Genomic DNA, 22,739 nt, shown 5'->3' on the forward strand with positions numbered 1-22,739 from the left:
ACCTTGAGATCTGAGTAGGCTACACCATGGAGAGCTTCATACGGGACTTGCCCAAATACCATATATCTTTCCTATTTCACTGTATAAACCTCACAGACTAGCACAGTTATCTCTGTTTTATAGATGAGGAAACAGTCCTGGTAAGATTTAGCCATAGAAATTACAAGGAGTCTTAAAGAAAAAGATTAGTGAATAGAAAGTCATCACTATAGCATGAAGGAGGAGAAGGAAAAGTCCCAGAAGAATCAGGGCCCTTCAACCACATTCCCAACCCTATTCCTTCCACTACCAGAGGGAGCCCAGGGGTCTGGCAGACAGTCTGCGGTGCAGGGAGAGGGCCAGCTGGGGAGGCATCGCGGCTCCTCTCCACTCTTCCAGGACCCAAGTGCCCACCGTCCGCCTACCCTGGGTCAGACTCACCTTCATGCGGGCTGCATAGAAGTCTATGTCTTTCTGCTTCTGCCTGAGGCCCATCTCCAGCCTCTCCACGCGCCTCGCCTTCTCCCTCAGGGAGTCCAGCTCAGGGAGGGGGGCACGGGCAGCCTGGGCGCTGGCTGCCAACTCCATGTTCTGGGAGGTGGGCAAAGGCAGGGGACCTGGCTCAGGGCACCCTCGGGGCTGGGGAAAGGCCCAAGTCCCTGCAGCCCCTGGAGAAGCCAGGGGCGGCCAAGCTGGTCCATGTGCAGGCCCCTGTGTGGGGGCCCCACATGCTGTCACTGCAGCATGTCACCCCCCAGCAGCTCCCAGGACAGCTGGCTCTCAGGCAGCGCTGCTTTGAGCAGGAGGGAGAGGTGTCCCAGGTCACGTTCCTGGACCTGGGGCCCCGGTGACTGGGGCGTCCCAGCCCCTCACCCCCGGCCCACAGGATAGGCCTCCTGCTCACATTGCGCCTGGCCTCCTGCAGCTCCAGCACCAGCTGGTACAACTGATGCCTGGCGTCCACCAGCTGCTTCGTCTTCTCCTCCCTGCGGGCGATGAGAACACGTGGTGAGGGCTCCTCAGAAGCACCCGGAAAGCCCACCACCTGGGAGACCGCAGCGGGGAAGGAGGGGGTCCTGGCGTGAGGAGGGCCTCTGCACGTGGGGCTGCAAAACCACTCCCGACTCCAAGGTGAGCTCTAAGTCACTCTCAGACTACACCACAGACCTGAGCTTTCCTCTGAGGGTGCGGACAGGGAAGGAGCCCCCGGAACCACTGTGCCCTCCACAGCCAGGCAGGCAGGGAGGCCCCCTGGCAGGGAGGTGAAGGGGGCAGCTTCCCAGGAAGTGGGCTTGGTGCCATCACCAGCTGCAGGAAAGGGGGAGCGGGCCCACTGGACGGGACAGGAGAGACACATCCTCCCTCCAGCCAAGAGCACCCACACTTGGCCCGAGGCTGAGCGGCAGGCTGCTGCTCTGAGTCTGCCAGGTCTGGACTGGTCGGAGCCATACAGGCCCAGCAGAACCCTGCTGTGCAGGCCTGGGGAGGGGCTAGCCCAGGGCCCAACAGGGACCCAGCTCACAACAGAGCCCCGTCACCCCAGGGCACTGTGAGAGCTGCCCCGTTTGCTGCACTGCATGGCAGTGAACCACATGTGCGAGCAACGGGGGGTGACACAGGGCACAAGAGCGGAAAGACCGGGTCACTGGGAAACTCACAGCTCCTGCCTGAGGCCGCGCAGCGTGGCCTTGGTGTCCGCCAGCTCCACGGCCAGGTGTTGCGTGTCCTCGCTGGGGCGGCTGCTGGTGTTCCACTCCTGGGTCATGGTCACAACCAGCTACAGCAGGGCAGACAGAGGGGTCTCACCGGCGTGCTCCTGTGCCCGGCGCAGTGCCCGCACTAGAACGTGGTGAAGAATGACCAAAAGACGGAAGAAAGTAAAAGAGAAGATGGCAGCCGAGACTGCAAAGCCAGGAGGGAGGCAGGAGAAAGTGGGGGATTTTTTAAGAAGCGAGGATATATTTAGTGAGACAGAAGGGCCATGTGAATGGAGCCGACTACCCAAGCTCAACCTCTGTCCTCACACAGGTGTCTCAGGGGACTGTGCCCTGCAGGGAATGTGCCCACACCCTGCCCCCTCGGAAATGGACCAGGAGGACAGACAGTGTGCAGTTTGAGAGGAAGTCAGGATGAGGAGCGTGGCCATAACTAGGGCCCCAGACCCAGGCCCCTCCCCACCGTCCCTCAGGCTGTTGGGCCACCCGCAAACACACCTCCCTGCAACTGTCTCGTTCAGTTACGAGCCTCCTGAGGCTAAAAGTCATGTTGCTGGAGAGAGACTCCAGCTCCTCCAGGGCCATGTCTGGGACCTCCAACCTCTGCATGTCAAACAGGCTCTCCTGGTGGCGGGTCACCTGTGGGCACACAAGGGTAAGGTGCTGCGGAGGCCGGGCAGGGAGCAGCGCTGGGGTCCCTGAGAGCACCCACCTCCCAAGGCCACGCCCCCTGGGACCTAGGCCCCACTCTCCCACAGCTGACCCACCTCACTGACATTATTAACCCTCAGCCACCAAGTTCCTGTGGGGGCCGGGCAGGCTCCTCAAAAAGTACAGCCACACCCTGCAGCCCAGCTCTTTCCTCACACACCACTGCTGCTCTCACACTAGCTCGAGGAGGACACTGACTTCCCACCGGACAGCACTCCTCCCAGTGTGGGAGCTCCCTCAACTGTCCCAGGGATTGCAGTCGCACACCACCCATGTGTCACACAAAGAGGGTAAGCCTTGGGAGTGGAGGGTGAGGAGGGATAGCATCTTATTCTCCAAATAAAATCTAACGTGAAGATGGCCAGGGATCAAACCTGAAACCCAAGTACATGACCTTGACGGAGAATCAAACCTGCGACCCTTTGGTTGGCAGTCTGACACTCTAACCACTGAGCCAAATCGGCTGCGGCCTGACCTCACCTTCTCAACCTGACCCCAGACCTGCTAGAGGAGGCAGAAGGGCTGTTTCCATCCTTGTCTTCTCAGTTTGGGAAGGTGAGTGTTCGTGCACGTGGGCCTCAAAAGGGGAAAACAAATGGCAATCCACTGAGTGATGTGCACCACAAACGCTCTCACATTTTCCAGAGGGGTAAGTGGAGGTGGAGAGTAACTTAAAAAAACCCTGCTCTGGCAGGTTTCACTCCGTGGTTAGAGCGTCAGCCTGTGGACCGAAGGGTCTCGGGCTTGATTCCAGGTCAAAGGGCACATACCTCAGTTGATGGTTTGATCCCCAGCCCCGTACGGGAGGCAACCAGTCTATGTCTCTCTGACATCAATGTGTTTCTCTCCCTCTCCTTTTGCCTCTCCCCTCTTCCTCCCTCTTCACCCTTTCTAAAAAGCAGTAAAAAATATCTTTGGATGAGGATTAAAAAACCCCACAAAAAAAAACACAAGTAAAAAGGACCTTTTAGTTCCTCAACTGACATCCACTTTCTCACCTTTCCCACCTCACAAAGGAAACATTGGGATTCAGCGGGTCTCAGAGAATTCAGAGAAATCTCTGCCTGTGGCGAGAGGCACCAGAAAGGCAGGGATGTGGGGCTCTGAGGCTGGGCTCTAGGCCTCTCCGCCCCAGTGCTGGGGAAAGGCCTCTCATGTCCGAGGGGATCCTGGGACACAACCCAGCCGCACAGCAGTCACATAAGCAGCTTTTTAAAAAAATGTTTTACTTCTTTAAAATATGTTTTTATTGATTTGAGAGAGGAAGGGAGAGGGAGGGAGAGAGAAACATTGATGAGAGAGTGCCTCCTGCAATCCCCCTACTGGGGATGGAGTCTGATACCAGGAATCAAACCATGACCTCCTGGTTCCTGGGTTGACACTCAACCACTGAGCAACACCGGCTGGGCCACAGGAGCAGCTTAATTAAAGGCTCGTGTTGCTCCTACCCCAATTCTGACTCTGTGGGTCTCTTATGGTGCCCGGCACCTGAATGTTTGAGAAGCACCAATAATTCTGAAGCCCCGTCACCAGGGCCAGGCCTAAATGTGATTATCACTCAAGACCCTCTGGCTGCATTATAAACCCTCCCCCACCTCCTTTATTTTAATTATCCTGCTGGCTGAGCAGGGAAAACAGTGAGTAGCAAAGACCTAGTACCCGGATACATACATGTTCAAAACACAAGGACACACAAGGATAATTAAAAGGCAGAATAGCCCTACCTAGTTTGGCTCAGTGGATAGAGCATTGGCCTGCAGACCAAAGGGTCCGGGTTAGATTCCAGTCAAGGGCATGTATCTCAGTTGCTGGATCCTCCCTGGCCAGGCCCTGGTCAGGAAGCACGCAGGAGGCAACCAATTCATGTGTTTCTCTCACATTGATAGTTCTCTTAGTCTTTCCCTCTCTCTTCCTCTCTCTCTCAAAATCAATGGGAAAATATCCTGGGGTGAGGATTAAAAAAAATAAATAAAAAGCAGAATGGTCCTCAGGCTAACAGGTGGCCGCTCACCGTCATGAATAGCTGAGCATATTTAGGACAATGCAGACTTCCCCTTGACTGTGACCAGTCGCTTCTCACTTCTGCTCCAGTGCTGACTCAGCACCCACCACCCATGGTGTCCATCAGCCCAGCCTGTCCCTGGCTCCGGCCTGGGGTATGGCAGCCACCCCTGCCAGCCCCACACCTGCTCCTTTGTGCTCCTGCTCATGCCTTTTTCATGCCTTTATCTCAGCTGTCCAATCAGACTGAAGGCTGAGCCACATCCCCTAAGATAACTAAATCATACAAGGCTTCTTCTGGAGGGAGGAGGGGCGTGTCAGGGAAATATACTTTCAAGTCAGTGCTGCCCCCACAGGCCCGGTTTCCAGGGAAACCACTTCTCTGATGTTCCCGAGGTCCATGGCAGAGGGGCTGCCCTCAGTGCACAGCCCTCCCGACCCCACCCCAAGGCCCAGTCTACAGCGACAGCCCTTCTGGGACTTGGCAGCCTGTTTCTCTGCCACATCCCTGACAGAAACGGACACCCTTTCCCCAGGAAGATCAGCCATGGGAAGCAGAGCCACATTGGCCAGAACACATTTTCAGGGCAAATCAAATTCTGAGCCCAAGCCCCTTGACAGTACTCAAAACCAGTCTGGCTCCATATTAGGCAAGAAGAGGAGGCAAATGAAGACTTGATTTGGGTGTATAAATTTTTTTTTAATTTTCCCCCCATTTTGTTTTAGCTTGCTGATGACTACCTTTCCAAACAGGTTCAATATGTCTCGTGTATGAAACCTAAAATTAGGAAAATCACTAGTGGGTGATGTAGTTTTTAAACTTTTCCTTGGTGGTGAGAGCCTGCCTCCTGCTTGCCACGGTAGAGGGGGTCCATGGCTAAGCCCCACAAAGCCAGCCTCACACCTACCTGCCGGATATGAGCCAGGATCCTGACCTGGGTCTCAATGTCAAGCTGTTGTATTTTTTCAATAAACTCCCCTTTCCTGTCGCACTGCGGAGGTAACGCGTGTTAATGGGAGCATTCTGCAAGCGAGGCAACCTGGGCCCACCACAGCCACAGAAATAGTTTCCAAATGAGCTGCCCACCCAGCCCCTGGCTTCCTCCTTTATAACCATCAGCTTGTCCTCCCTCCTGTCCCTTAGACAGAGGTTTCTCCAGAAGTTGCTCTGACCACCCACAGCAGAATCACCGGGGGAACTTGTTTTCAAAAAGCCCATCAGGTTGAAAACACTGGAGGTGAAGCACAGAAGTCTGCACGATAAACAAGCTCCAGTGACTCTTAAACCAGTAAAGGTCAAGAGCACCAGGGGTGACAACCTTTGTCTTCAAAGGGCCAGATGTAGGAACATCTCAGAGTCTGCGGGCCATTTAGTCTCAGCTCTGCCATGTGCTGTGCGAGCAGCCAGAGATAATACAGGAAGAATTGAGTGTGGCCCTGTGTCCATGAAAGCTTTTTCCAAAATCAGGGGGTGGTCAGATGGGGCCCCCAGGCTGGATGGAGTTTCTGGTCTTTGGTCTAGGTGCCCCTATACTGGGGACAATTTGCTAAGGGCACCCCGGGCTGAGGAATCCCCACTTGCTTCTTGCCAAAGGTGCCCTGGGAGTAGAATCGGCTGCCACCTAATGAGTGGTCCCTTCTCTCGGGAAGCTGGGATGTGTCATGTTGGACTGAAGGCAGCGTCCCTCCTACCTCACTCACTAAGGGGGAGTTTATCCCCACAAACCCACACACAAGATGGCCAAGGGCAGGCCCGCTCCACCCTTGCCCAAGCCCTACTTGGACAGCACAGCCCAGCACCAGCACCAGCATCTTCTCCATTTCCTCCATACTTTGTCCTAAATCAAAAGAGCAACATATTTAATAGACTCATCTTCTCATGAAATCTCACCGGTGATACACCACTCTGCTGTTGTGGGGGAAATCAGATAAGCTAAAAAAAATCATTTCAACCTGGGTGTACCCCGCCATCTGTTTTCTATGTATGGGCTTGTATATTATTTAAGCCAAATGAGAATTCTATACCTAAGTATGTGTGGTCCTTTCCCACTCAAATATGTCATAAATATTGTCCCATGATAATCCATGAACTCCAGTGTCAGCATCTCTTGTCAGTGTGTGCGGGAAGCAAGCCCAGTGGCAGAGAGGCGTCTCCGCAGGCAGTGCTGAGTGGGCTCTAAGGTGAGGTGCACACAACTCTCCCTGTTCATCCTGCAGCATTGCAAATAGACAAGCCCAGCTTCACGCTGCCAACATCCTGCACATCTGTCCTGCCGCCCTCCTCCTCCCGTTTCTGTCAGTGTTTGGCTGGAATGTTCCAAAGAAAGCCCAGACAACGTAAGGCGTCACTTTTGTACAAAGGCCACAAACTTACCAATTTCCTTCCAGAGGCTCAAGTTTTCAATGTTTGAATCTAAATCAGTGGTTCTCAACCTTCTGGCCCTTTAAATACAGTTCCTCATGTTGTGACCCAATCATAAAATTATTTTCGTTGCTACTTCATAACTGTAATGTTGCTACTGTTGTGAATCGTAATGTAAATATCTGATATGCAGGATGTTCTTAGGTGACCCTTGTGAAAGGGTCCTTTGACCGCTAAAAGGGTCACGACCCACAGGTTGAGAACCGCTGATCTAAATGATGCTAAACAACATCTCAGTGGCTAGTTTGTTTGGTTTTAGAAGAAAGAAGAGCAATTTATTTAAAAAGAAATTTAGAGAGGAAGGGAGAGAAAGACAAATCGATGTTAGAGAGATGCACGGGCTGCCTCCTGCACACCCCCTCCCACTCACCCCCATCGCCCCAACTTGAGATAGAGACGGAAACCCAGGCATGTGCCCTAACCAGGAATGAAACCAGCAACCTTTTGATGCACGGGACGATGCCCAACCAACTGAACCACCCAGGCCAGGGCTTGGAAGCAGGGGTGGGGAATGTCCTGCCCAAGGGCCATATACGACCTCCAAAATCATTTGGTCTGGCCCTCCCAAGGCATTAGGAGCGAGTTAATGAACTGTTTGACCAAATATAGCAGCTAATTTTTAAGTTGATAATTTTGTATGGCCCACGAATTATATACATACTCAAATGGCCCTTGGCAGAAAAAAGGTTCCCCACCCCTGGCTGCTGGTTCATAAAGCAGATTCTTATTTAACTCATCCTTTAAGCTTTTCCTACTGCCAAATTGTCAGGAGGAAAGGCTTTTACCATTTCACTCTCTCACACCAACGTATGATAAGCCCGATTTCCCCAGACCCAGACCAACACTATCACACTGCTCCTTCTCAGCCCTGCCAATCAGGACCAAAAAAAATCACACAGGGTCCCCTCAGACCATCCAGATCCAGTTCTTTGCAATATGCTCAGTAAGGGTGGGTGCTGCAGATCCAACTACTACGGTCAAAAACTCCCTTTGCTAGTAAGAGTACAACTTCTCAGTGTTTAAATGGAATAATTCTCAAAGCCTTATGATTGTTTTTTCACTTGAGGCATTTCATTTGCCCCAAGAGGCTCCAATCCATAGTCATTCATAAATAGAATCACAGCCCTGACTCACTTCTCTATTAATGCTGAGCTGATGATCAGCCACAATTTCAGTTTTGATAAAAAAGAAAGAGAACGAGCATAGGGGTGTTAACAGCCTCCAAACAGTCCCACTAAAACCTTTCCATGGCTACAGTGCTCTCGCCCACCAGCCCGTGTGCCCAAGTGACCGTCCCACCCAGGGTCCCCCCAGTCAGTCCCCACATGAGAGGCAAGTGCCTCTTGTAAGCCCTTTGGTGGATATTACAGGCACAGACCCTCCCAGCCATCACCAGCTGCTCTTCCTACAGCGATTCACTTCCCCCAGGATTGTACATGGTGCTGTAGCCACCAGAGAGCTGACACATAAGCAAGAACGTGTTTGGAGGGCTCAGACAGCAGAAACAGAAGGCAGAGTTCACACAGAAAATCTTGATGTTCACAGCAGAGGGTCTAAGTGTACCATACTTTAGAATAACTCCAACAGCTCTGAGAATCTTTGTTCCCAGTCACAGCAGAGGAAAACAGCATTAAAAGTGCAAACACATGTAGGATAGGCCCACTGCTAGTAGCAAGACCATAAGCAAGGAGGAGACTAGAAACCCTGTACACACAGACACACACAGATACACACAGACACACATGAGCTCAATCTACAGTGTGAGGTGGCTCAATGAAAGAGCAAAGGGTTCCGCTTCCTCAGCACCAGCAGTTACACACATGACAACCATGAGCCATTCATTCATTCATTCATTCATTCTATTCATTCGTTCACACCAATCAGGCATTAAGACAAAACTAAATCTGAACCAGAGCACTGTTATAAAAGTATAGAATTTCGGTTTGCTAAGTTTTGTTAACACGGGGTTAGAGGGGGAAGGTTTTAAAGGTAGAGAATTAATTTTAGAAAAAATCTTCATGGAAAAAAATGGTTTAAAATAAGCTTTGGGGCAACAAACAGGGCACTAGGAGATTCGGGTGAAGCAGTGCTCTGTTTGTTCTCACCAGGTGAGTGGAATAAAACATGTGGTGCAAACAAAGCACCCTGTGATTTTTATCCCTACACAGATTCCGATGAAACTTATGAGAGAGAGAGAGAGAAAGCAGAAGTTCTCTAATTCCTTATGGGAGGCTGATTTCTCTCAGGAATTTAAAGTAAGAAGAACTGTTATTCTCTTAAATCTACCAGATTGTGGGTTTTGAATAGTTTCAAACATAGAGAAGATAGTGGGTCCCTGTCAGTGAGATTGGCTCAGGGACATTTAAGCAGGCAAAGAAGAAACAAACCTACAGACAACTCCCTTCCAGGCACCCATGTGTTCTGGCTACTGGGAGCTTTGTTGTAATCAACACAGTCCTCTGGCTCAGACCAAGAAAATCCACAAAGAAAAGCTGGAAAGGGAACCTGAGAGAAGGACCTCTAGTCTGCAGTGAGATTCAGGCAAGGCTTCTTAAAGGAAGTGACCTCTGAGCTGAGACCCACAGGGTGAGGGGGGAGATTTAGGACACAGGGACGAGAGCGCTGCAGGCACAGGAACAGCACATGCAAAGGCCCAGAGGTAAGAGAACAGGGTGCTTGTCCAGGAGCCGTGGTGCAGGCAGAGACACAGGATGGGGCGGGAGGAGATCCGCCGCCCTGTTTAACTCCCAGGGAGCCACCTGACAAGCATGAATTAACTCTGACTTTCTGGAAGATGTCCAGGAGCACATTTCATTCTGTCTTTCAAGGTCACAGCGCATGTCCGAGGCTAGGACTTGGAACCCTTGCCGTCTCCGGCTTCAGGGCCCAGTGACAGACATGCCAGGACTTCCTGGTGAGACCCACCACGGACTGAAAAGGGCATCACAGGGTCCCCGTGGAAGAGAGATGTGAGTTCCTCCACAGATTCCTCCTTTCTTACCAAAAGGTACCCACCCTGTGAAGGTGGCCCTGACCCCACATTTACTGAGGAGGAGAGACCCCCCAGAGAGGCCACAAAGACTCGGGCCCCTAAGCCCACTGAAGCAGGGGCTTTGGCTTCATGCCTCAGAGGAAACACCCTTCCTTCAAAATCTCACCGGAATGATCACGTGTTTTCACTCTGCTGGCTCCAAGCTGGCAGCCAGAGCTCTGTGTCCAACAGCTGCCCAGAGCCACTGGCACTGGCCGAGCCCGCCGAGGTTGGGGGCGGTGGTTTCACTCACCAGACAGCGGGTCTTTGCTAATCACTGAAACATCCGGCAGGCTCATTACGATCCGCTGCTGGAGAACTTCCTACAGAAACAAAGAGGAGAGATACCACTGAGAACAGGAAACGAAAATAAAGAATGACTAACAAAATGACAGCTTATCCAGTCACTGGGTGAGCGCACAGCCACTACACGGTAACTGGGAACATGCTATGTAAGAGGAAGGAATAGTTAGAATATAAATAAATGTGAAAAGTCAGAGCTACCTGGACTTCCAATCCTCATCATAATCAAATAAACATTATGTCTGCATATGAGCGGAGACCCTGGGAAGAAGAAGATAGGCTACATGCCAGGACAGCAGCATCAGGTGTGAATGTCTTTTTAATTTTTTAAATATGTTTTTATTGATTTCATAGGGAGAGGGAGAGGGAGAGGGAGAGGGAGAGGGAGAGGGAGAGGGAGAGGGAGAGGGAGAGGGAGAGGGAGAGGGAGAGGGAGAGGGAGAGGGAGAGGGAGAGGGAGAGGGAGAGGGAGAGGGAGAGAAACATCAATAATGAGAGAGAACCATTAATAGGCTGATTCCTTCACGTCCCCTACTGAGGAATTGAGTCCTCAACCCGTGCATGTGCCCTGACTGGGAATCCAATCATGATCTCCAGGTTCATAGGTTGATGCTCAGTCACTGAGCCACACCGGCTGGTTATGAGAGTCCTGGCCCCAAGCCCAGAGCAGTCCAAGCAGCGGGCCAGGAGGAGGCCCGGAGACACTGGCTGAGACACCAGCGCTCAGGTGAGCCTGGCCATGCTGCTTCTCACCCGCTCCTGTCCTCTGTAAAAGGTCAAGGACAAAGTCTCCCCAGGTTTTCAGAGGCAAAACTTGAGCTTCTAGAATAGCTGGTGCTTTTCAGAGGGGCCCCTGGTATTCCTAAGTGCCCTGCCCTGAAGCCTCAGAGAAGGACAGCCAGGGTGGCTGAAGTGTTGCCTGGCAAACAAGACCAGGCCTGAGTTCTGTGACTGTGACGTGTCTCACTGAAAAGCCATGGGCAGAGGGATCCCACTCTATGTGGGGGTGACCTCTCACCCTCCCCGGTCAGAGTAAGGAATGACTGTCTCGCTTCGTCCAAGCCCTCACAACAAGGTGACGCTGGGTGGTACTTCTTCTGAAAAACTTTCTTGACTGTCACTTCACGACAGTAACCAGTTATGCATATGCTATCATGTCAGCTGGGAGGGAAAAAGGCAGACTATGAAAGGCAGGGAGTGAAACACAAACTACTCATGCAGAAACTGGGGGGAAACACTAACACCGCTCATAGTGACTGTCTTTCAGTGGTGGGATTCTGGGTGGCTCTTATTCTTACTACCTGTATGTTCTCCTAGCTGTTTGTAAAAAGCACATATTACTTATATGGGCAGAACTTAGCTTTATTTTCCAATAAATCAGAAGGAAATACACACCACAACCCTGCCCGCACCTGCCCGTGTCAGCCCAGAGGCAAGTGGCCTGTGGCTTTCTCAGCATGAAAAGGACTGAGGCAGGGACGCCCTGCAGCCCTTAGCAAGTGCTGCAGCAAACATTCACTCTCAGGCCGAGGGGCTGAGGCTGCCATGCACACCTGCCCTGCCCTCAAAGAGCTGCCAGTGCGGAAGCCGGGCCAGGAGGCAGGGTCCTTCTTTCTACCTGCCTTTCTCTCTGGGCCCTGAGGGTAGACTGGCTGTCTTTTCCTTCCTGGGACGGTTCCCGTGTTCTGGAGCGCTACCCAGTGCCCAAGAGCAGCAAACTGCCTGCAATTCCACATGGTTGAGCCCCCTTGTCCAGCCCAGACCCGAGTGGCATGCACCCTCCACGGCCACCGAGACGAGAGGACCGCATGCTCATGGCCACACAGCTCGCCCGAGCCTGCCTGCTCTGTGCTGCTCACGGAGAGCCTCAGACACCTCCCCGCCCCTGAAGCCTCCATCGCAGCCCCAGGGAGAGGTGCTGTCCTCCAAGCCACACCTGAGGCGGGAGGCCTGCCTGTCCAGAGTCTCACGTTGGCATCTCCCTGGTTTTGATTCATGTGAAACCAGGAAAACAGGCCGTCATCCCAGCAACTGGGGCAAGTGCTGACTATGACAGACGTGGACAGGATTTACTGCCCCTCAATGCCCTTTCCCCCGTCTCCCGCCCACAACCCTCCAAACTGGAAACTCAGTTGTGCACCGTCACTCCACTCAGGTGTCATTTCCTCCAAGAAGCCTGCCCAACTGCCCCCACACAGCCTGAGTTAGGAGTCTTGTCTGTTGACCTGTTGGCACCATCCGCCTTCCCTGGCACTTAGCACACAGCATCAAAAGCACCTGCTAACCACCAATGGTGCCTGCAGCCAGGAATCAAGCCACTCCACACCCAGACCCAAGTTCAATGGCAGCACCACCCCTGCCCCCTGCCTGTGGGCAGCACTAGATGAAACCCACCAGCCTACAGCATGCCCGGCGCTGAGTGTGGCTCCCCACAGACAAAGAAACAAGGCCACTTCAGCCCCATCTTCTGAGCTCTCAAAGGCCCTGCCCAGAGGCTGCTCAGAGTCATGGTGCTCTGTTGCCAACAGGCGATGGAATGAGTACAGCTGCATGATGGGAACAGGGCTCAGAAGCGGAGTCTGGCCAAGATCTCAGTGAAACCCAGTCATAAATCTGGGACTTGTTGGGCAGTGAGTGTTTCTAAAAGTATATATATATTCTCTCTCTCTCTCTCTCTCTCTCTCTCTCTCTCTCTCTCTCTCTCTCTCTCTCTCGGCCTAGTGCATGAAATTGGTGCACATTAAAAGGGGATTAATTAGAGGAAATATTTTAATATTGCTATTTGCCCTTTCTCTATAATAGAAGTGTCAGAGATGAAAGAAAATTAGTAAAATGTATATGAAAATCTTCCTCCTGTCATAGTTGGGGCACACCACGGGACCCAGAGTCAACCCACGTGCGCCTCGAAATTGTGTGAGACCCAGACCAGGCCGCCCTCTGCCCCATTGGGCTAGATCCAGACCTGGCCGGACCCACCCTTGTCAAGCCCCGCTGGGTGGGGTTGTAGCTTCAGGTCTGGCATGGCATGGGGGGAGGGCAGCCTGAGGACCCCTGTCAAGCCTCATGGGGGAGGGTTTTGGGGGATGCAGCCTCAGGTCCCTGCTGATTGCTCATTAAGGCTCATTACAGGAACTTAACCTCCACTCTGGGTGCAGCCTTCTTGTGTTATGGAACCCTCCCCCATCCCCACCCCCACCCCCCGCCTCGACTGTGGGCACCGCCATCTTTGTGGCAGAGTGACAGTCAATTTGCATATTCCCTCTTTATTATATAGGATTTATTTCAGAGTGGGAGAGAGATAGAAACATCAAAGATGAGAGAGAATCATTGATTGGCTGCTTTCTGAAGGCCCCACACTGGAGATCGAGCCTACAACCCAGGTATATTCTCTGACCAGGAATTGAACCATTGACCTCCTGGTTCATAGGTCAATGCTCAACCACTGAGCCACACAGGACAGGCCAATGAGTGGTTCTTAAACCATGTTCCCTGAGGTCCCAAGAACCCACAGAGATCGCCTAGAGGAAAAGGAAGGGGCTGAGCAGAGGGCATTAGGGTTCCCCAACCCCCAAGTCAATCAGAGTCATTGGGCTTCACCTGAGATCTTAAAAAAACTTATAGGGGGAAATTGATGCTCAGAAAATGTGTGAAAATCAGGGCCCAGTAGGGCAGTTTCAGTCCATATGGCATCTGTGCTGGTCATATAAAGACCATAAAGATCAAAGATTTCACCCCACCTTCCCAAGGCTGGGGTGGGGATTTTAACAGCCCTTCACCATCAGGTCCTCCTGCCATGGACTATCTGAGATAGAGACATGGTGAGCATGACAAGTGAACCCTCTACACGCTGAACTCCAGTGCTGCCATCTGCACCCGGGGGCTCATCCATTATGATCCTGACCCAACATAACCCTCTGTGGTCCCATAGCTCCGTCAACACCTTGAATTACTGCTGTACAAAGACTCGCTGACCTGTGGACAATAACCAGATCAGCGTGCCCCTCCCAGAGTCCATTCCAGACACTCCCCATGCGCCTGGTGCTTGGGGCCGCAGTGGCGACTCATCTCTGAGGCCCTCACAGCACCAGACCCAATGCCATGCACACCGGTCAAAGGACATTAGCTGGACAAAGTAAAGCAATCCAACATCTGACCCTTCTCACAACGCGGGGGCAAATAAAAGATGGAAGTGATAAACCCCCAAGTGCCAGCGAGCAGCTGCCTCACCGTGAACACCATTTCCTCTGGGCTTCCTGCGGGGAAACCTTTTGAGTGACGACATTGCCAGGAACACAGAAGTCCTGGGGCACAGAGAGCTGCCCTTACCTGGTAGAAGTTCTCAATGTGTCTGACCAAGATGGTCAAGTTCTCAATGCGGAGGTTCACATCATTGTTCACGTGCTGGTGGAAGCGCTGATTAGGCCTGGGGTCTCTAGGGGAAGAAACACGAGACTGGAAACAGCATCTCCCAGTATTTGCCACACTTCCCTCCCCAGCCTGGGTAGCCCTCACCAAGCCTAGGTCAGTGTGAGGCTGAAACCAGTGTGGCTCAAGTCAAACCCTAATCCTGCCCCTGCCGAGCCGTGGACCTTAGACAATACACATCCCTCCCAACCCCACGGCAAACCCTACTCAGGCCCTTAGTCAAAGTCATCCCGATCCCACTCCTGGCAGCACCCACAAACCGCCACCAAATGCAGTGCAGACCCAAAAGGTTACACTGTGTGAAAATCAATAATCCACCCCAAAATATATTTAAAGATTAAGAGTGTTAGGAACTGAACACGCCAAAATATATGAACCATCAAGAAAGAAAAAGGGAAAACATGGTACATTTTCTAACTTAAATCAATAAAATCATTAATGTTCTACTTCACATGGGTTCCCCTCCTCTGTCACCAGCCTGGGTCTCGGGCTGGTCCTGTGATTTTACATTCTAGGGACACAATTCCACCTGGACAAACCGACATCATCAGTCTGTGGCACTATATGGTGTACAACGCCGCCTAGGAGACATTCTAGCAGTGGAGACAAGCAATTCATGTGGGAACCCCCAAAGCATCATTTACTTTCACTCCCCAGCAAAAGTCAGGTCTGGTCGTGATAAAACTGCAAATCTCAATCAAGCGACATATAACTTCATCCACCGATATGTTTTCAGGATACTTCTCAAAATTCTCAGGCTCAAAAAGTTTTCCTATCTGAAGAGAACAGACTCAACAGGAGGCCTTAGCTGCCACCTTGCCTGCTTTTTATAACAACCCCCCCCAATAGTTACTGTCCCAGGACACAGGGAGGGGTGATAATTCAAATGAGGGCTGTCTTCCTGGGTTCATGAGGGCACTGAGCCTCCTGGGAGCTGGTCTGATGGAAGAGAGGCAGGCCTCTTCCTCTTTCTGCAGTAACCTGCCCCCCTCCATAACGAAGGGGAGATGGGGGAGGCATGGAAATCCATATCAATGCCATTCTGCTCATTTGAAGCCAATAATTAATACAAAATTGACAAATAGGAAAAATATCTACAAATAAACATGTCAGATGTCACTGGAAGTACAATTTAAAAACCACCACCACCACAAGCTGTTTGAAAGTCAACCAAGACACAAGCAGCTGACTTGGAGAGGAGGACACTGGGGCTGGGGCTGTGGCAGCCCCCACTGCCCGGCTGGGAACCTGAGAAAACAGTCACCCTCAGAATGTCTGCGAATGAGATACAGTGTCTGCAAAGACCGAATTGAAATCTTTCCCTGGCAAATAGCACAGACCATGATGAAGGCCCGATTAAAAGGAGCACCGACAGGTCATAAACCTCCTAAAGAAAGAATCCCATGCCTTCACCTTTGATTCCCACAGATCCTAAAGATTGTAGAGACTTAAATGTTGATGGGTGAAGTAATGAGAGAATATGTCTCCCACTCACTGAGGCCAAGTTCACAGCAGGGGACTTGAGCACCAAGATGTAAACAAAGCCCAAGTGAACATGTGAGGGAAGAAAGAGGATGTAGCAGGTGTTACTTGGCCAGTATTTGAACATGCCCATGAAGGAACTGACAGCTATGAACTGACGAGATTAGCCAGGGGTGGGGAACAATTGGCGAAATTAAGTGAGGAATTATGCCAAAGCAATGGGACTACTGGTGGACCTGGCCTCTGGCAGCCTTCCTTAGTGACTTGGGATGAAGCTATGAAGATAACCAACAGGTGTGCAGATGCCACTGAACATGTCATCACCCCCTGGATTGAACGTGTCCCTGCATACATCATTGCAGTGCTGGACACAGAGAGCGAGAAGAGTCCTATAGGTCAAGGAAAACACAGGAGAAGAAAAGAATCTCAAGGAAAAATCTGAGAAAGACTTGGCGCAACAAAGGGCCTCTGGGGAGGGGCGGAGCCTGGCAATCTTCTGTCTGAAGAGAAGGCTGAGGCTCTTCTGATTGACAATCTTTCCTGCCTGGTTCTTTCAAAGTCTTAACATGGCACCATTTTAGTTAAAAACTAGATTAATTAAATTAACTGCAGCCATGAAGTACATATTTGTTAGCTACACTAGGAGTCCCCACCTTGCATGGCATGTATGCAAACCCCTTTATCCATTGCAGGCAATACTCAGCCAAGGGCTTCATTCAATTGCCCTGGGTCCCCTAAAATAGTCACATGAGGAAACAAGAGGACCGCTTTTCAACTGTCAGGTGACAACAGTTCTTACTGACCCCACACAGTAGGAGAGTCTGGCCAAGCCACCTTCACGTTACATGTTTCCCATGGAGCCATTCATTACCGAGGAAATAAAGGTGAGCGGTTCAGTGGAAATTAATTTAGGAACAAAGGAGGCTTTCAGAATTCAAACCACAAAGGCTCTTTGGTTGCAGAAGTGTGCCTGGCATCACAAAATGATTTACCTGCAGGGTGCAGTTCTCCCTGGATGAGAGCACATCCTATCTAATAAAAGACAAAAAGGGTAATTGACCGTACCTTCGCTACACTCCCCATTGGCTAATCAGGATTATATGCAAATTAACTGCCAAGAAAGATGGCAGTTAATTTGCATACGTAGACGCAATGATGGGAGGAGAAAGGGGAAGGATGGAAGAATGGTGATTGGAAACCCAAGCGGCAGGCAAGTGCCAGGGGACAGGGCAAAGGCAGCTCTAGGGGCCACCTTTGCCCTGCTTCCCAGCCCTGGATTGGAGAACCGGGGCTGCCTTTGCCTGCCCCCTAGCCGGTAATCACGATGGAAAGCTGGCCCGCATGCAAGGTAGCACCTCCTGGACCCAGGAGCTGCCTTGCCTGCGGCCCGTGATCCTGATCGTGATCTAAAAGCGGGGCCGCAGGCAAGGCAGCACCCCCGGGACACAGGAGCCCCACAGCGAGGTCTGCAGGCGCGATCAAGCTATGAGGGGGAGGGTGGAGGGTGGAAGGAGCTACAGGAGCAGCTCTGGCCAGAAACTGAAGACTCTCGCCGGAACGAGGAGCAAAGACTGAAGGCTCCAGCCACAGAGAAGACTGTGTCCAGAGCGAAGATGGAAGGCGGTGGCCAGAGTGAAGGTCTGGTTCCCGGGTGCCAGAGGAAAACTGGTGCCAGCAGCCAGGGGAAGGGAAAGCCTATTGCACAAATCTTTTCGTGCAACAGGCCTCTAGTTAAGAAATAAGAAACAAGTTCATAAACTGACAAATGTGCTTCTTAACATAGCAGAGCGTAGGGAACACGCAGGGCTTTTTCCTGTTTTGTTGTTGCTGTCGCCTGAGCTTTCATTTTTTTTCTGTAGTGAGTCACACGGGAACTCTCCAGGAGTGCCAGGAACCAAAGGGCCTCAGCACACAGGCACACTCCATGCACCAGGGTGGGGCCGGGGCTCTGACCCCCTGCTTCTCCCACCAGCTCTGAAGAGCAATACTAACTGAAGCTCCACTCCAAAGAGACCTGGCATTTCCTACCTGAGCAATCAGACTAATTACCATGATCATCCATCAGTACTCCCTCCTTTAAGGCTCTCAAGGCAGAGAAAGGTTATTTGGAACCAAATCCAAACAAGCCAACTATTGCTAAGGAAAGTCTATCCCACTTTGCCCAGGATGTGTAACCCCCTCCTCTCCTGCTGCGGGAAAAACAGATCTAACGCTGCTGATTCCAATCTGGGCCAAATCAAAATGGTGTCCACTCTCACAAGTACATGCACACCAGCACAGGCATGCAGGCACACACACACACACCAGTTCTGGGCCTCACTCTAATGACAATGATGATGGACATTTGTTGGGCATTTTCTATATACGTGATCTTTTTAATCCTCCCCAAGTCTATAAAATTCCATCCCTTATTACAGATCAGGAAATGGAGGTGTAGAGAGTTTAAGGAATTTGCCCAAAGTAATAAACTAGTAAGTGGCAAAGGGGGGATTAAAACGTGCCTGCCTGATGCCAGAGTCAAAGCTCTCAGATGACTTTCCCACAAGACAGTGAAAAATGTGTGTAACGTGAATCAGACCCCTTCTTTTCCCTGGGGTATCAGTGGGTACCCGGAGATTCTGCATTTACAGAGGAGTGATTCAGCAAGTTTCCCACGCATCTCCATCCACGCCCCTCAACGCCTCATGTTCATTCAGCGATTCCCCTAGACCAGGGCCTCCCCAGAAAGCTGAGCTCACAGGGCTTTCCTGCTTCCAGGCTCTCATGCCACTGGGAGGCCAGAGCCCAGAGACTGCTGCCCTACCGCAGCCTTCTTCAGTGCCCAGGTGCAGTCACCTGAGCTCCAGCCAGCCGCCTGGTGGCTCTGAAGCATTAGGTAACACGCCTCTTATCTGAGCTCCAGCTAGCCAATGAGCAGATTGCTGCTCTCTTTCCTCAGTCCCATCAACCTGGGGAGAGTTGGTCCAAACAGGTGAACAGCACTCAGTTGAAGCTCCCAGCACGGGCTTTGGGAAAGCAGAACAGCCTTCCCTGCTGGGCAGTTACATTTCTCCACTTGGCAGAAGTGAAAACAGGCTTAGCTTCAGTACAGTGTCGGATGTGGGGCTAGGACGTGGGTCCCAGAGTCCAGTTCTGTCCTAGGCCTCATGGGAGAGGGCTAAGGCTATGAATTATCATCATCTAGGAAACTAAGAATGTGGGAGGAAGACTGAAGAAACACAAAAACAATTCTTACGGGGTGCCTCAAATCCTTCCTGGATAAGGAGGGTATACACATAAGTGAGTGACTGACACTAGCACCTTTTACGTGGCAGGCGCTGCGCTACATGCTAACACATCATCTCATCTAATCCTCACAACCATCTCTTAAGGGAGGCACTTCACTTCCCATTTCACAGATGAGCAAACTGAGGTGATGAGCGCCCCGCCCAGCGCCAGGCAGCTAGGAAGTGAAATACCTGGACTTCAGGCCCCGCTGGCTCCCTACGTGTGGACACTAGGGCTGGGGTTCTTTTTCTTTTTTAATTGAGGGGATTGTTACATAGAGTGAAGTGCATACATCTTAAGTGACAGCTTGATGAGTTTTTAAAAATGAAACATACTCCAGTCATTATATAGAAAATCCCTCCCCCTCCCAGTTCTCCTGCACCCCTTTCCCAGTCAATTCCCACCACTTCCAAAGGCCACGAATGTCCTCATGTCCACACCTGGAGCAGGTCATGCTCCTCCCCAAGCAGTAAGCTCTGCTGCTGGGGCCACTCTCGCCTGCACTTCCTCCTTCTGGAACGCCACCCAGAGGGCTTCCCCGCTGTCCCTCTTCAGTGCCTGCCCTCACCAGAAAGACCCAGAAGCCCTGCTTAAGGCCTTAAGACCCTCAAATGGGTGGGCTCTCACTTCTGGATGATTCCCTGGGCACATCACTGAGGAGAAAATAACATTTGAAATTGTCAAGGGGAGGGGAAAAGCCCTTCCAACTGAATTTAGCCACAGGCCAAGTGTGAACGAGGGATGAGCTGGCATTTCTCACAGGAACTTCCAACAGGCTTTCTTTCCTCCAGATCCACAAACAAGTGGTGAAAGCTCAGGGATTCCAAAGCCAGGGAAGAAAGAGCCACAGCCCCCGGGCTGTCGTCCTCCCTCCGCCTGTCAGAGCTGAGGGAAGAGGCTGGGGTGCTGCTCATTCTTTAAACAGTCTTGGGCTTGGGTAAGGGCAGGTGGGAGTTTCATCCCCCCCTCCCCCGCACCAATGGAATCCAGTAATTTTCAGGGTCTAACACCATGGGTGGGGGAGGGGGAAGGGTGGTTGCCAGAACTTGACTCTGCCCCTGGACAATGCCAGGAAAACTCATTTCCATCAGTGTTCTCAGAGAAGTTCTGCCAAAGCTAACGGATTTGTTGTTTATGATCTAAGCAAACACAGGGTTGGTGGGTTGGTAAGGTTGGTGAGGCTTTTGAAAAAAACACAGTAGTACTGAAGTGCCTCTCCCACAGCATGATAGCACATGACTTATTAAAACAGAAGGAGCTATGTGCTTGGGAAATTCTTAAACAGATCTTTTGAGGTAAGTCCATTTAAAACACGTAATATGCCAAAGCTAACTCCTCCCACTGCGTGGGCCACAAATGGAGCTGATTCTCATTAGCCAGAGGGTTTACGCTCAAGTCTGACAGCTTAGCTGCAGGTGAGTAGGTGAGCATCAGGGGTTGCTCCAAGGAGAACGTTGGGATGTTCTCTTTTCCTTCAAGTGCCTCAGAACCACACTGACACTAAGTTCCAGCACCTCCCCTGCCGTTTCTGAGTTTGAAACACAGTGCAGAGGTAGGAGCCACCACCTCCGTGGGGCAGGCTGGCAGTCAGGCAGGCTCTGCAGAATTCAGCAGCAGGAGGGGATGTGGTCCCGCATGCACGCTAACAAGTGCAACCTCCACCGGACCCTGTTTGAGATGCTAAATGGGTCCCTCAGCATCCTGACCCCTGTGTCTCTCCTAACACAGTGGCTTTCAATCCAGAACGGGAGAAGCCACTTAACCGACTGCACTCCCTGTGGGGCAGCTGAACAGGGAAGATGACGTGGCTCAGAAACACGGCGTCCTAACCAGGAGTGAAACCTCAGTCACGCTCAGTGCTCCCGACCCACCCAACACTTCCTGTAGCCAGACACTGTCCGCTGCAGTTCCATGACCCCCCAAAAGCTTTATTTTTAAAATGTCATCGCTTAAACCACATTAATAGCTGAGTTTGAACTATCTACACCAAGTGCTTGCCAGTCCCTCAGTTCTGAATATCCTTCATCAGACAAACTGCCAACCCAGTGTCCTGCAGTTCATCCCCAACGAACGGCAGCCAAAGGGCCCATAGCCTGAGGGACCCCTGGCCCACGAGAAACCCTCCCATAGCAACCGTCCATTTCTACACCCTTAAATCAAACCTTAAATCAAATGCTTCCATTTCTACATCCTTAAATCAAACCTTAAATCAAATGCTTCCATTTCTACACCCTTAAATCAAACCTTAAATCAAATGCTTCCATTTCTACACCCTTAAATCAAACCTTAAATCAAATGCTTCCATTTCTACATCCTTAAATCAAACCTTAAATCAAATGCGTCCATTTCTACACCCTTAAATCAAACCTTAAATCAAATGCTTCCGTTTCTACACCCTTAAATCAAAGTTTTGTCCTTTGCCTGTGAAGACAACTTACATTTCCGACATGACTTGGTGTAACAAAATGCCATCCACCAAGTGCATGTACAGGTGTTCATCGTTGCCGCTGGCGACTGGGCTCAAAGTTTTCACCTGCGAGGAGGGGGGTGCGGACAGAAAGGCAGGAAAGGTCACCCCATGTGCACATTCTGAGGCTCCCGTGGAAACGGCGAGCAGGGCCCTGTGGGCTGCACCCATCCCAGCCGGTACAGGTTCCCACTTGGAGACCCCTCCCCCCCAACCCTCACCCGTCACGGACATCCACCGGCTGCTCTCAGTTCAAACACTACATCAGGGTATTTGGGGGGAGTGAGTGCTTCTCCCGAGTGGTCCAGCCACGTGGGCCGGGGTGACGACTCACATCCCGTCCGCTCCTGGACCCGCAGCCTAGCGCCCCGGCAGGAGCAGGTGAACTCATCTCAGTCCAGGGCTGGGAGCGCCACGGGGTCCTGCACCCGGTGCATGGGGTCCAGAGTAGGAAACCCCTCAGGCCCCCAGGCCTGGACCCCCGCCCCCAGCTCGGAAACCCGGGAAGACTTCCGAGTCCCGGGACTGCCAGGGCCCAGGCGGGTGGGGTCTGTGGAGACCCCAGGGGGGCGGGAGAGGAGCCAGGGCACCCACAATGGGAAGGGAGGCAGGTGCACTCACCCCCGCCACCAGCGGGCTCTGCAGAAAGAGCTCCATGAGTTCGCGGACAGCAACGTCCATCCTGAGGCTGTGTCCACCGTCCATCGCTCTGCACACAGGCTCTGGGCCCACCGTCTCTGTGCCCACCAGCTCTGCGCCAAGCAGTGCCAACGGCTACTCGCCCCACGTTCCAAACGGCTCTTGAGCCTGTATTCCTAACTTCTCTGGGCCCCATATTCCCAAGGGCTCTGGCAGGGAACGCAGCTGGGTCGGGGGCTCTGGCAGCTCCTACCCAATGCTAAGTGCTTCGGAATACACACACATTATGTAATTTAA

At 51.8% G+C, this 22,739-nt stretch overlaps 1 protein-coding gene across 1 annotated transcript in view; it reads right to left on the minus strand.

Annotated features, from left to right (window-relative positions):
* LOC132213898 (protein Daple-like) overlaps positions 1-22,484 on the minus strand; it is a 58,182-nt gene extending 35,698 nt beyond the window's left edge. The window contains exons 1-10 of the mRNA XM_059660779.1: positions 22,425-22,484; positions 21,775-21,869; positions 14,489-14,594; positions 10,113-10,182; positions 6,186-6,244; positions 5,315-5,398; positions 2,193-2,333; positions 1,638-1,756; positions 884-965; positions 421-570 (exon numbers count right to left, since the gene is read on the minus strand). Of these exons, the coding sequence (XP_059516762.1) occupies positions 421-570; positions 884-965; positions 1,638-1,756; positions 2,193-2,333; positions 5,315-5,398; positions 6,186-6,244; positions 10,113-10,182; positions 14,489-14,594; positions 21,775-21,869; positions 22,425-22,484 (966 nt within the window). The remainder of the gene's footprint in view (positions 1-420; positions 571-883; positions 966-1,637; positions 1,757-2,192; positions 2,334-5,314; positions 5,399-6,185; positions 6,245-10,112; positions 10,183-14,488; positions 14,595-21,774; positions 21,870-22,424) is intronic.
* Between the last annotated feature and the right edge of the window lie 255 nt (positions 22,485-22,739).

The sequence above is a fragment of the Myotis daubentonii genome, chromosome 12 (genome assembly GCF_963259705.1).
Source record: "Myotis daubentonii chromosome 12, mMyoDau2.1, whole genome shotgun sequence".
In the NCBI taxonomy this organism is placed as follows: domain Eukaryota; kingdom Metazoa; phylum Chordata; class Mammalia; order Chiroptera; family Vespertilionidae; genus Myotis; species Myotis daubentonii.